At 33.5% G+C, this 14,599-nt stretch overlaps 2 protein-coding genes across 7 annotated transcripts in view; both read right to left on the minus strand.

The window, feature by feature from the left end:
• Positions 1–70: 70 nt before the first annotated feature.
• On the minus strand, positions 71–1,021 carry LOC117162107 (uncharacterized). Its single transcript, XM_033343958.2, has 3 exons — positions 745–1,021; positions 502–643; positions 71–395 (listed from the first exon to the last, which is right to left on the minus strand). The coding sequence occupies exons 1-3, from the start codon at positions 905–907 to the stop codon at positions 77–79; spliced, it is 624 nt and encodes a 207-aa protein (XP_033199849.1). The 5' UTR covers positions 908–1,021; the 3' UTR covers positions 71–76.
• A 354-nt stretch (positions 1,022–1,375) lies between these two features.
• Ih (hyperpolarization activated cyclic nucleotide gated potassium channel Ih) overlaps positions 1,376–14,599 on the minus strand; it is a 216,410-nt gene continuing 203,186 nt past the window's right edge. For all 6 annotated transcript variants that reach the window (XM_076623894.1, XM_076623893.1, XM_076623892.1 and 3 more), the window contains one exon: positions 1,376–14,384. In XM_076623894.1, coding sequence (XP_076480009.1) covers positions 14,238–14,384 — 147 coding nt within the window. In that variant the 3' untranslated portion in view covers positions 1,376–14,237. The remainder of the gene's footprint in view (positions 14,385–14,599) is intronic.

Here is a 14,599-nt window from a genome sequence, read left to right on the forward strand (position 1 = left end):
TATAAAACTCATACATAAAATTATTTATTTATATACATTACAAATTAATTTAAGTTAAATTAAACCTAACCTGTAACTAGGTTTTTTCAACTAGAGTACCATTTTTCAGTTTCTTGTAATTGAATTCAGGTTCTTTCCTCTTACTTGTCCAAGCTTCAGTATCTATTTTTGATAATATTCGTTCAGGATCTACAGCTACTATTTTACATTTTGAGAAATTTGTTTTCTCATCTATAGTCGCTTTAATTTTCCTTTTCTTTTGAGGCTTTTCACTTTTTTCTTCAGTTGTTAAAAACTGTACAGAAGAATTGAGTAACTTTATGCCATAAATGTTGTCCTTTTCTTTTTTTTCATTTATAATACTGTTTATGTTTTTCTTCTTTACTTTAATAGATCTGAAAGAAAATTTTTCTTGGTATATATGAAAGATACGTACATTCTATTTATATTGTAAATAATTCATCTGGAGTTGAATATTTCTTTGTAAAATTAATTACATACTTCTCTATAATTTCGTCCAGCTTTTTTGCAACATAATTCTGGAATGTCGGACTCACACCAAAATTAGAAAATGTCTTTTTCTCCTCCAAATCTTTTCTTAATGACACGGGATTTTTTACATTATTATTTTCTAATGAATCATCTAAAAAGAAGAAAGAAAAATTTGTTGCCAATTATTACAAGTTCCTGTGATAATAAGAAACAAACGTGAAATAGAAACAAAAATGAGGTTATGATACTTACTGTGTTCATCTGTTTTCGTAGAAACGTCTGAGTTTTGAAATTTTTCATTGGAAAAATAGGTGACCTTCAGAAATTGGTGATCCGTCGCTTCTCTTAATGCAGCTTTTGATATTTCATCTTCAGAACTGCTTGAACCATCATTGTTTTCATTTAACATTGTCATATAGAAGATTCGAACGACTCGATACCAATTGATAGTCGAACTTTAAATTTCTACACTACTGTATACAGATTTAAAAAAATGCCTATCTACAAATTCAGCTAATTACTCTATGAAAGAAATAAACATGAAATGAACCATAAGTTTAATTAACTCATTGCCGAAATTTGTTTATTACTTAGTAGTTATAAATTTTTGTACAGAATGTGAGTACTTGAAATGCGTGTAAAGATGTTCGTATATTGTACAATTATTCAGTAGGAATAATACCCTTCGTTAGCAATTAAAAACATAAGTCTTAAACAGTTCGGTTATTCGAAAGGCATACAGTGGAGGAATAACTAATTACTATATATTTTAATATAAATTTAAAGCTAACGTAAATTACTAAATATATTTCACATACTTTCCTCTTTCTCGAATCAAAAAAGAAATGAAAACAGATGAGTTAGAAATAGGTAAAAACATAAGAAACAGGTAATAAATTTATTTATAAATTGCAATGAAGCGATTACATTGCAACGATGAAATTAAGGATAAGAAAGAAATTAATAACTAACAGAAGGATGATAAAAAAGATTCTAAAGTAATAAAACAAACAAGCAAACAATAGACTAAACCATAAGACAATGGTTACCATTTAGCATTACATATTCTGTACGGTGTCGTCAGATTTTATTCGTAAATTCATTTTGATTGAATGTTATTGTATCGCTATAACCACGTGCGCGCGCGCGCGTGCTTAACGCCACACGTACAAAATTCGATCATTTCAAAGAGATATGGCGGTGAAATTGAAATGGAGGTTGTTAAAGAAAATGCAGAAAGACAAAGATGAAAATGATAAACGATAATGATGATGATAATAACGGATGAGGATGAACGATGAAGAAGAAAATGAATGAAAACTTGGAGTACTTGGAACTATATCGTAAACATAAACAATGATATATTTTAAAATATTATAATTATTCTCTGTTCGAGAAGAAAAACACTTCGACTAAATTATGTCAACGTGTTTAACGATAGATTAACAAGAATTACAGGCGCAAATTATCTTCAATCGTTTCTGACCTATTCGATGCTGGCTCGAAAGGAACAATTCGTAGAGACGTGTGGTCTAGAAACTAAATGGACGGGCGAAGTCGAATATTGCCAACGATGTTTATGTACACGATTAATGATCGTATTTTAATTTTCTTCTGTTATTTCTTTTTTCTCTCGTCCTTCCTAATAATTCAATCTTAATCTAAATACATTTAATAATATATTCTCACTTTGCATCAATCATCTCTTATACTTTTTTTTCTTTTATATTAGTGCGCTTCTGAGAGGTTTCATGTACACTGTTTCCTTTTTCCCGTGTATGTATGTATGCAAGTATATGTATTTTTCTGCATTTACTTTGTTAATTTAAATCGTTATAATCATTTTGCTCTGCTTATTTTTTTTCTTTTAAAACGATAACTGTAAAATGTATAAAATATACAAGGAGCAACGTTCGCGAATACATTTTATACAAATACAGGGTTTCGAAAGTAAAGATATATATTGTATATGTGTGTACGTATATTCATCTTAGTTCCTTTTCCTCTAATGATGTGTGCATTGGCTCTTCTGTCTCGTTTATTTAATTTATTCCTTGTATTTATCCTTTTATGTTTGTTTGTATGTATTTATGTATGTATATGATCATCGTATGTATACTTATTATACTTATATATTCATTCCTCGTCGTCGTACCTCAATGTACAGTTAACGTTTTATATTTTATTTTTTATAATTTTTTGTTTGTTTGCTAAGGCATTCGTTATGGCAAGTATATTTTAAAAGTGCTGATGTCTAAACGCGCGTGAATACTTAATAGTTTCTGTTTTTTTCCATTTTCCGTACAGTTTATAAAAGTATATTGGCCAGTTATGTAACCACTAATTAGCCAGCTACGTGTCACTTAAAAAACGATTCGCTCGTTAGAAAAAGAACTAATCTGCTTCATATTCTTCATTTTTTTTCCTTTTTTATTTTGCTTGTTTCTTTAGTTTTAATAGTTGTTCTTGTTCTTTTGCTGCTGTGGTAGTTTAACTCGTTTCGCGTTTTAAATTCAATTGCGCCTTATAATCCGTGGCCACTAATTGTTTTCTTTTTACTCTCTATTTTGCATGCATCATTACACTTTATGCTCGTTATTCGATTATCTGCAACGTTTTTATCTCTTATTTATTCTTTAATAAAATATATTTAATCGCAGGCTAGAGAACCGGAAACAAGAAGAAGTATACGTGTATATGTCGCAAGAAGTACGATGTACCTATTCCTTCGCGATAGAGTCTCTTCATACGTATTATTAGTATTATTTCTTAATTCATCTTATTTCTCGACCAAACGTTTTCTAATTATGATTGATGTGGTCGTGACGAAAATCGTCCACCTTTTCACGTTTTTCTATCCTTTCCTGCCTCTTTCCATTTGTTTACACCGCTATAACGAACACGAAAACTTTCATCAGTGTACGTGTGTATGTGTAGACATCAAATTGCGGATGGTAAGATTATTTCGATCAAAACCCTAACCCTGTCTATTTCCCTTAAACCCCTTCTTCGTTTCGTCAGTTTTAAACATATTTTTACTTGCTCGAGCCACGAGCTGGCTTAAACGAAATTCATCTTTGTCGTACGCACGCGCGCATATACACTTACATGTACGTGAATACACGTATATCTTTTATTCTTTTTTTTTTTGTTTCATCGTAATCGCAAAACACAATTATATTCGTTCCATGGGGAGGTGGTTGGATCACTTTTGCGAACAATGGTGTAGCGGTTCGAACGAAATTTTGAGAATCGAACTGAGGTTTCTCTCTGAGAACTCTCCAGTTATTACTTTTCGATCGTTTTGCAATAACTCGCTAAAGGTTGGATTAACTGGTTTATTTGCAATGGAACTTTATAAATATTTCCTAGAGTAAAAGTCCATCGATTTTTCTCACCAGCTATGATTTCGTTTAAAGTTCACTTATTATCAGGACCAACGTTACCTTATCAACACGTTACATTTCACTTGCGATTCTTTATCAGAGTATTCCTGTTATTAAAATTTGTTCATTGTTAACGTCGTGGTTTTAAAAGAGAATTCCAGACATTTGCTTAATATCTTTTTTCTCACTATTTCTAAGGTTGCAAAACCAAAGAAAATTTATATCTTGCGACTAGAGAGTTATTATATACAGTAAATACCGATCAGGCAACTTGTTTCTAAAGTCTCGTTCAGATTAATCAGACTACTTGAACTCAAATAACTGGACACATGTTTGTCACGATTATAAGTCAAGTTACTTAATTAGAAATTGTTCGAGTTCAAGCAACCTGACTTCAACTAGATACCTAAAATGACATACTAAAATCGACTTAGTTTGAGGAACCAACATCTTAATCACTGTTATTTGTTTCAAATCAAGAGACGATTAAGAGATCCTCTTTAATCTTAGGTTTACGAAAAAACCTAAAGGGATATTTCAAGTCAATTAAAGTAATAAATATTAGTAAAATAACTACTTGAACGTAACCAAATAAGAGCGAAGTGTATTATCGTTAGCTACTGAGAACAAACGTAGAAACTTGAAAGAGTATTTAAATTCAAATAAAACAAATATAGGAACATAACACGTTGCTCGCCGTGAAAAATTCCAGCTATATGGGCCGTGTGAATCATATGGTGCTTCTCAGCAAAGAACAGTGAAAAAATATGTTTTTTAGGGAAAAAATTCATTCATTAACGCTTAAACATATAATTCTATAGCTTGTCGCTATCCTATTGAAAAATAAGGCAGTTCCGACCACAAGAAACCAGATATTTGTAATTACTGTGGCAGTCAACGCGATAAAAGGATATTTCTCAGTTGTAAAGGGATCATAAATTACTCGAATATAGTTCATTTGTCTAATCTAAACGAGGCTTGACGGAACTGAAATCGACAGGTCTAGAACATATAATCCAGATCAAGTCGCAAACATTCATTTTTGGCATTAATTTATCTACAACGATACTACACCATTGGGCTTCATCGGACGACGGAATTACAATGGAACGAAAATATACATGTTAACTCTTATTAACCGCAAACGTCGCTTTTGCTCGAACACGTTTTTATAATAATCACTCTACTTCTCATTTTCAAACGATTAGAATTCTATATCCTTCCCGGAGCGATAGGAATATCTCGATCGATTTTTAATTCTTTGCGCACTCGATTCAAATATTCATATATTAGGTAGTTTCATATTTTCTATTAGTGGAAACTGGATTTCGAACGTTCGTACATAGAGAAGTAATTATTAATCGCTACTTATAGATTTCGGTTCGTTTGTAAAGTGAAAATTCAGAGGATGAAGGATACGAATGGAGATGGTCGAGTGCGAAAAGTTAAACACCGATACGGAACTCAATAATTGAACGATAGTTCGTAATTGCTTCATCTTCATTTTTTTTCTTTTTTTTTTATCTGATTCCATATTATTCGCTTTTACAATTATTTAGTGCGTCTCGAACAAGCACCTATATGAGCTCTTAATTTTTATATCCGCTACTATGCTTGCTTTTTTTTTATGGGGCTGCACTCTTTCTCTCTCTCTCTCTCTCTCTCTCGCTCTTTCGCTCGCTTTCTCTCAACTCTTCTCTCTCTCTCTATCTCCTTCTCTCTCTCTTAATTTCACGTTCTCGTCGGTTTTTACATCGAACAAACCGATATCGATGTTCATGATCGATCATTCCGCGAAAACGTTATTTATTTATTTTTCTTTTTCTTTGTGTAACAAACTTAGCGAACGATGTTCTAATTAGAAAAACGTCAAGAGATTCGTACCAGCGCTTGCGTGTAGCATACATACATAGATTCATACGATAAGCGCGATGCGACCAGATGCACGCTTATGGTGTGAATTTTGTAGAAAACTCTTTTCGTAGAAAATTGACGCTAGGGTAATGTTTTATATTTGTTTCTCTCTCGCTCTCGCATTTTCTCAATTCCGCTCACATGCACGATCCTCTTTCGCTCGTTTTCAGTCGCTCGTCGCGCATCCATTCTTTCTCTCGTGTTCTTTTTTATTCTTTTTTTACTGTTTATATATCCGTTTGTTTGTTTCTTTACAAGGCGCTACTATACGCAGGTTTCTCGAGCGACTAAAATGATTTCTACACGGTGGCACACCGCTGGATCGATTTAACGATGATCACTACGTTCAAATCAATTCCTATCGGAATTTCTATGAATTAGACCTTTTCATGGTGTAATACGAAGATTGGACAAATTTCCTGACTTGATACGTATTAGTCGTAAATAAATAATTGGAGAGGGGATAAGCAAATATTAGAATTTTATTATATGTATGTACATGGCTAAAATTAGATGTTTTTGCATCTGATATGATAAATATAAATATAGTGGAATTTTAATGTTGGCTTGACGCTCACGATAGTTTAACATTCGATCGAGCAAGGGTGTTAAAATTATTCAAGATTTTTTTAATTGATCGCTGTTAAGATTTTTATTGTTGGGTTTTGGCCTTATCTTCGCAGGAAAAATCTTACTAATATATTAACATATTTCTCAAAAAGATAGAACAAAGATTACTGCAGAAAGATTGACATTTTCCATTATCTGTATTGCAAATTTTTTTATAGCTGTTTTAGACATCATTTTTTTTCGCTTTCATCGTATTATATAGACGTAAGTGTATTAAATTAATTACTATTAAGCCTAGACTAATTTATGTTATTTTTTGTCGGAACTAATCCATTAGCATATTTTAAGAAAGATAAAGATTATTCTAAAGAATTGAAACTTTCTTATTTTCTCTTTTCAAATTATTTTTATCATATTTCTCACATTATCTAGACATAAGTCAACGATCCGGCATATTTGATAATTAAATGTTTCGAAAACTGCAGTATTAGAATTCTACTGTAATTCAGAATGTGGAAAAGGGATCATTTTTTAATCTTTAATTGCTTCGAGATTAAGAAAACCACAAGTCTCGAGATAATTTTTACAAAGAGTATTGGATTGCTGTACTTTTTTCTGTCACCACCGACAGTTATTACAACACACGATGCATAAAATGAAGAAGCAAGAAATATCTATTTTTAACTGGAATTACGGAACTGTTAATTTTTTCTAATTAGTATAATCTTCGGGTTGGACATAGTACAATTAAAACCACTGAACCTAAGCCTTCGATAGAAACTAGTTTTCTTACACACAATAAAATTGCTTCATCTTTCTTATGCATACAATCCTGTTATAAATGGTATTATCAAGGAAAGTGCAGAAGCATCGAGCGATTTAATTGGAACTTTGGACACTGGTAGATTTTGTCGTTTCGTTTATAAAAATATGTGAATATTTTTCACGACATTAATTATTAAACTTTCATTACTGCTATAAACTGAAATTAAGTTATTATATTTAACAACCATTACTATATGACGAATGTAATTAAAATTCGATTGTATAAATTCTGTTTTGAAAATTATTTAATCTATACTTCTTCCCTTTTTTCAAACAAATTTAAGTATATTATATTTCTTGATCCAAATTCAATTGTATAAATTCCACTTCGAAAATTGCTGCATTCAACCTATTTATCTTCTTTCTTCTAACAAATTTCTGTGTACTATAAATCCTTACTATTATTTAATATTCCGTATGAAAGGATTAGGTCGTTTCTTCAATATTCATCGTTTTATTACACCATAAAAGGGTATAAACTTTCTAAACAAGTGAAAAGATCGAGAAAAAGAGGAACATGATAAGACACAGTGGCTAATCTATCAGAGTCATCCCTAACGAGATCTACAAGGCGATCGACATGTCGATTGATCTGCGATTACGAACTTTAATATCTTCGGCTTCGTTGTTTCAATCACTTACGCGCGTGTGTATATAACATGTGATTACTTAAACAAAATCATTGAATATGAACATCTACCTATACGGAATCTACGAGACACCAGCGATTTAAAGAGCCAGTCTTGCGTGTCACCTTGTAGAGATCACCGAGAAACGCTTGCCAGTGTACTGTCTAACGAAGCTTAGCATTCTACTTGGCATTGGACAGTCGCATGTTTCATTATCGATCGTTATAATTTTTTTATCTTTTTTCTTTGTAATTTTTTTTGTTTATTTCTTTTCCTTAAATAATTGCGTTCGATCCTTGAAACCGGAAACGGAAGTGTTTTAGTTTTAGCTAGGTGTGTGTGTCTGTCTACACTGTGTCATCGCTACGGTTCAGTTCGACTACGCTCTCTCGATTCGATGGCTCTCGGTAGGCTCGTTGAACTCGCAAGCCAATGACGTTGAAAACGGAATTTCTTCCTTTTTTTCGTTTTTCTTTTTGTTTTTTCGAGAACAATAGTAAGGTGAATTGCGAGATTTGGAAGGTAGGCTGGTCTTGAGGGTAGGAAGCTTTGAAACGTCTGGTGATGGGTTGTTCGTTCTTCGTATCAGGTCTTCGTGGACCTCTGTGAAATTTTGGAAATTTAGACTTCCACAGATCTAACATTTCGAGTGGATAGATATTTTAGGAAATTGAAAATTATATTAATAATTGGATATTTTATGCTTTAAGAAGATTGAGATTTCGTTTTAGATCTTGCGTTTTGAGGTATAAGATTGGAGTTAGAAAGTCTTGAAGAGTAAAGATCTTTGACAATTGTTTGAGAGTTTTAGAAGTGATAGAAACGCCTATGGTAATTCCTATGCGAGTAAAAGGTTATAGTAATGCCTTTTATACGTTGGTGAAGCTTCTATCTGAAAGATCTTTACGTTTCAAGACTTCATGGATTGTTAGATATTGGTAACAAGATAAGTTTTTGTGCAAAAATAATTGGAAAACGTTAAATACGCTTCTTTTTATACAAGACTTCGTTTTTTATCCGATTCACAATATTTAAATAAACCGTAGGAATACATTTTCCTTAAGAATAACAATTCAAGAATAAAAAATAAAAAAAGTTTGTTTATAAGTTTTATGTTAATTCATTAAAGATCAACGTTATGTTAACACAATATTTCATTTGCAATACTTCAATTTACATTATTGAATTCTGTTTTTTAACTTGTGGTTATGGAGAACAGCTCTAAGGATTTGTTTAATATTTTTGTCGATATTTCTTTTTCCATTTAGATCCTACAACTTTATGAAATTTCAGAAGATTGAGCTATTTATAGTACTATGATTTCTTGTCAAGTGAGGAAAATATTTGCTGTATCTCTGATTATCCTAGTATCTATAGCTCCAGTGTATTGTTTATAACTTGACAAACTTGACAAAACGATTTTGTAATTTTTTCTGTAAAATATTAAAACGATATATAACTTACATTGTTAACGCATTTCAGTTTTCATCCCATTGCTCGATTCTTGACAAGTTAATGCATAAAATATTGACAGAAAAAGATCTACAATAATTCATCGATCAAATTTAAAACAATCTTTTAGAAAAAACAAAATCTCATATAAGAAAATTCCGTTGAATACTTTTCCATTACCCTTGCACAATGGATCACCGCATTCGCGTTACTATAACTTTCATACGTTAATTAACAGTTTCAAACACGTTTGAAAAAGATTCTTAGCCCATCACCAGATTCGTCCAAAGTGTGCTTCACTTGGAAACGCGGATAATCAGCAAGCTGTCCAGCGAAAAATCTCGCCGCGAACGATCTCGTAGTCGCTCGAAACGAGACGTCTGATATGTTAAGATCCGAGATACACATATTTCATGGCGCTACAGTCTTTTTATGTTGTATACTTTTTTATACTCTGGCTCTAGGACAGTTCTGGCATCGTGTATTATTATTCCGTATCGTTTCTCAACCGCGAACGACGATCTCGCAATTCATCATTCATCATCGATCTGACGAGAAAACTGAAAGTTCTTCGATGACTCTCCTTTATTTCTTTTTCTTTGTCCTCTTTTCTTTTAAATCGAACTCCATCTGTCGTTTCTTCGATTTCGCCATGTAAGCCGTGTTACACGCGCGGAGTTTATGTTATCATTTCCGATTTCCGGGCCCCTGATCGTCTTCCGTTTCTCTGCTACCTTGCGAAACCTATTCTCTCGATATCGATACAAAAACTAACTTTGCCTCTTTGTATGTTACTTTTTTTTTTTATTTTTTTCTGTTTGTTTTTGTTGTTTTGTTAATTCGCTTAATTACGTGTCTCACTCTTGTCGCTTAGCAAATAACGTGCATCTCGAATAGCCGCACGAGTTATTTATTTGTTTTTTTTTTTTAACACTGTGTTTGTTCGTATTTGCTCGATATTTAATCCTAATATTATATTTTTGTTATCCTTCTTCGCCTGCTTCTCTGTTCGTTTTAATATTTCTTCGTATAACATTCGCCTTTGTCTTTTCTTTTTCTGGAAGTCTATGCTCTTTTCGCGGCTGTCTGTATGTACACGTTGTACATAGAGCGATTTTTACAACACATAACGTATCTTATTTTATTTTATGCCTTTTTACACGGTATAATAATATTTCTCTCTTTTTCCCTCCTCTTTTCTGTCGCGCTCTGATCGTTTCATTAGCAGACAGCGGATAAATAGTTATCTATCGATTTTTTTGCTTTTTTTCAGCAGGGATAGCAAAGAATACAACTTCTTTCCTTCCGTTCCTTCTCTGCCACGTTTTCGTTCTACGAATGATAATAACAAGAATAATTATAATCGTGATAATAACCGTAATAATAATCGTAATCGTAATCATAATAATAATCGTAATAATAATAAATCGTTCATCTTCTACTTCGTTCTCGCTCGCCTTTTTTTTCAATTAGTAACAATAATTCTATTCTTTTGCACTCTCTCACACTCATTCTCTCTTTAATTTCTCTCTTTCATTTTTGTTTGTATAATTAATTACGCGTACACCTTAGGCCCGAACCTTGCTGGCAGATTAGTCCTAGACCGGTTTTTGTGTGTATAGAGTTGATTTCTATAAAAACGTCGGTCATGCGGTCTACGAGTATTCTACCATTTTTTGGGATGCTTTTTGTTTTCGACCCACGGTACGCAAACCGTTCTCTTTCATCCCTATTACAATGTTTATATATAATAATAATAATCATTATCGTAGTTAGTTATTCTTTTTTTTATCGTTATTTATATATATAATATAATATTATTCAGGATGACGTGAGGGGATGTAAAATAATGACAGAAAACTATCTCTCTCTTACATGAAAAATAGGTACTTCTGTTTTCCTCATACGTGTGTAGGTGTATATGTTTACATATGTATATGTATTATGTATGAAACGCATGTATATAATATTCCTACACTCTTACGTGGATATTTATATATTTATATATGTATATATGTACATGTATGCATATCCAATCACATATGCACGAAGGTGTACACATTCAACTAGGAAACGAATGGCACGTTTCGTTTTTTCTTTTTCATTCGCCGTTGTGTGTGTGTGTTCGTCGGTGTAATAATTGTATACGTCAATATGTGATCCAGCGTGTGTATACATATTATTTATATATAATACTCCAAAATAACAAGTAACGTTGCTATTTTGTAAATTAGACTCTTAGAGCGTTCGTTTAATTGTTTAAAGAAGAGTATCATTTGCGAACAGATGCGATTCTACAGTTCAGTTGAGCTAGCACGTGGTACAGTGGTTCCTGCGTCTCTTTTATTACTGTAATCTCACTTTTACTTTGTTTCTTCTTTAATGTAATGATCAAATGACAGAAATCCACTGAATAAAATTTTGAAAAGTAACACGTTACAAATTTTAACATCATTTCACAATTTACGATGTAGAGTTAAAATCGAGAGCTGGCGTGTTTTATACATTTTAAGAATTAAAAGGGAGATGTGCCGATAATAAAATCCAAGTTCAGAAGCCACTGACCCGGAAAATATTCTCTCAGAATCGAGGGTTCTCTTCTCCGCTACGATAAACGCTAATATCAGACAAATTCAACAGTCGCGTTAAACTTTCAAATACGCAAAGAATAACACCGCGCCAACGAAAAACGTACGCGCCAACAGCTACAAAAATAATACAATTCGATCGTGTATTAAATTCTTAATTCTATTTTATATTCTGTTTTTTCCTTATCGTTTGGAAAATGTTCTGCCGAATCGTGAAATCAATATCAGAGAAGCAACATTATTTTATTCTCAAGGATCGTCATTGTGTCCGAGACTGTCCGTAAATGTATATTCGGTGTTTGTCGGTGTGTCATTCTTCCTCGCGTTTTACAGTTTAAAACGTTACATCGTTAATATCTTGCAGCACTGTATTGACCACTATGCATACTTTATATGTATATTTATGTATATGTATATATGTATGTATATATATATATAATATGTGTGTAATCTGTTTTCTCATCTTTTATTTCTTAGTTTATTTTTTTGTCATTTATTCTGCTTAGTGTTTTTTTATTTTCATTTATGCGGTAGTGGATGTAATAATCATTGCAATGATAACCGGTAACAATAATAATAATTTATTACATAATATTTATACCTTCCTTTCTTTCTTCTATTTTGTTTGTTTCTTTTGTTTTGTTCGCTTCTTATAATACATCGCGTGTCTTTCACCCGAATAAAAAGATACTTATCTCTCGCTCTCTCTTTCGCTCTCTCTCGCGTTCCACTTACTTAATTTTATCTCTCATTCATTGACATTTGTGTTACATTTGTTTTATATTAGCCGTGGCAGCCCAAAGAACACTCAACAAGTTAACACGATCTTTGGGCCTTCGATTTAGATTTGTTTTATAATATTAATTTTCTCTCTTTTGTTGAACGATTTAAATTTCTTCACTCGATACCCCGTTTGTCCTCAAAATTGTAACCCTGAAAAATTCTCACACATTCATCCATCTCGATTCCCGTGGCGCTGGATCCTTTCCCTTCTGTTGGCGTCTCAGCACGGTCTTCCGAAACCCCGATTTTTAATTGAATAGATCTGTTGACTGCGATTCGATATCGGCAATTTGTCCACTGCCCCGAATCGATTTGAGACGTATTTTCTATTTATTATTAAGATTTTCCATTTCGAAAATAAAATAGCATAGAAGCGAGTTCTGAATCGCAGGCGTGTTCCTTCGATCTCAAAAATTAGGACAGATTAGCCGCGATAAATGGGACATCCTCTTCGATCTTCCTTTTCCTTTATCTTCGTTCAAATTCCCTTTCGATTGCCAGCTCTTATATTACACGTTGCTTCTTCCTTCTTCTCTTAATCTTACTATTCGTTCGGTCACTCGTACGGGACTATCCAACGATACGAAGCTAAAGTTAAAACACGTTAACAAACTTATAACTGGAATACCCCTCGTTTCACGAGTTTCTCTCCCGTCCTCTTCAATATGTTAGTTAGTTGTCTTAGAAAAGAACCAAAAACAGAATCCTAATCGTTCGTGTGTAGGTTATCCTCTTTCTTGTTTTCATACCCCCCCCCCCCCTCGCCCCTGTGTTTCATCATTTTTTCCCTAAAAGTGCGAAACGTACGGCTTTTGCAAAATCACAGAGAAATTTACGCATCGTTTAACACTGTCGTTTAGGATTTTTCTACCTAGTCCACGATGGGCTCTACATATGCTCTATAAATTTCTAGGCCTGCTCTTCGTCGTCGTTGAGGTCTTCATCCAGTCGTCGCATCAGTTTCTGTTCGCTTTATGGTTGCGACGCCTGCGTCGATGAAGAAGACTCGCGGCAGGAATTAACGGCTCCGTGTTCTCCGATCGATGGCACAGCTGTCTATCTGTTTATCGATCCTCTTCTTCTTCCTTTGTCGAGCACAAGATCCTCCGTCGAAAATATTTCTCGATCGTTTCTCTATCCTCATGCGATCGTTTCGTGACAACGAAGGACAACGATCGTAGCTAACCCTCCACAGTAATGTTTTCTGTTCTTCTTCTTTCTGTCGGTTGCTTCGTTTATTGCTGTTGAGGTTGAACGTCTTGTAGACGGGGAAAATAATAGCGTTACGTCTAAACGATGGTTTTATTTTGTGTGTTGTGCCGTGCCATCGCTGGAGAACGTCGGTATTCTCTTGGTCCGCGCGATTTTATGCATAGATCCTGGACTAGAACGTGCCGTCAGGTTAATATAAGAAGGCGCTAGAAACCGATCGCTAGAAGACTACTGGCATAGCGTATATCTATGTATAGATTGCTTCTAGTGTAGCGTCCAGGATCTAGGCTTAAAACGGCTGCCAACGATCCGATCGACAGTGTACAACGGCACTGTCGCTCATGGAGCCGTTAGTATCTCTCTGTATGCTAGTATAACGAGTGTCGTCATTGATACGAATCCTTGTGGAAAGTGTCGCTCTTGTGGAAGATCCGTCGTCCCTCTCGGGAGAGCTCCTGACTCGCGAAATTATTCTCAGACTTTGGTCTGGGCAACAGACAAGCGGGAAGAGTCCTCAGCTCCATGCTGTGTACCTGGAATTTGGAACAAATGAATTTCATAATTTTTCATGTAGTTATTAGAAGAAAAAAAAAACAGTCGTCTGAACTTTTTTCTATAAATGATATTTTATAACGAAATGGGGCAAACAAGTCACTTTTTGATTGATAGATTGAATAGATTTTATATAAAACTGATAATAGTTGACGCAACCCTAAGATACCTAGCGTACTTTTTTAAGAAATTGCGA

The sequence above is a fragment of the Bombus vancouverensis genome, chromosome 13 (genome assembly GCF_051014615.1).
Source record: "Bombus vancouverensis nearcticus chromosome 13, iyBomVanc1_principal, whole genome shotgun sequence".
Classification (NCBI taxonomy): Eukaryota; Metazoa; Arthropoda; class Insecta; order Hymenoptera; family Apidae; genus Bombus; species Bombus vancouverensis.

Excerpts from the sequence above, each read along its gene's own strand:
- LOC117162107 (XM_033343958.2), bottom strand. The coding sequence starts at position 907 with ATGACAATGTTAAATGAAAACAATGATGGTTCAAGCAGTTCTGAAGAT. Across the intron at positions 644-744 it reads TACGAAAACAGATGAACACA|ATGATTCATTAGAAAATAAT; the intron begins GTAAGTATCATA and ends TCTTCTTTTTAG. Across the intron at positions 396-501 it reads CTGGACGAAATTATAGAGAA|ATCTATTAAAGTAAAGAAGA; the intron begins GTATGTAATTAA and ends ATTTTCTTTCAG.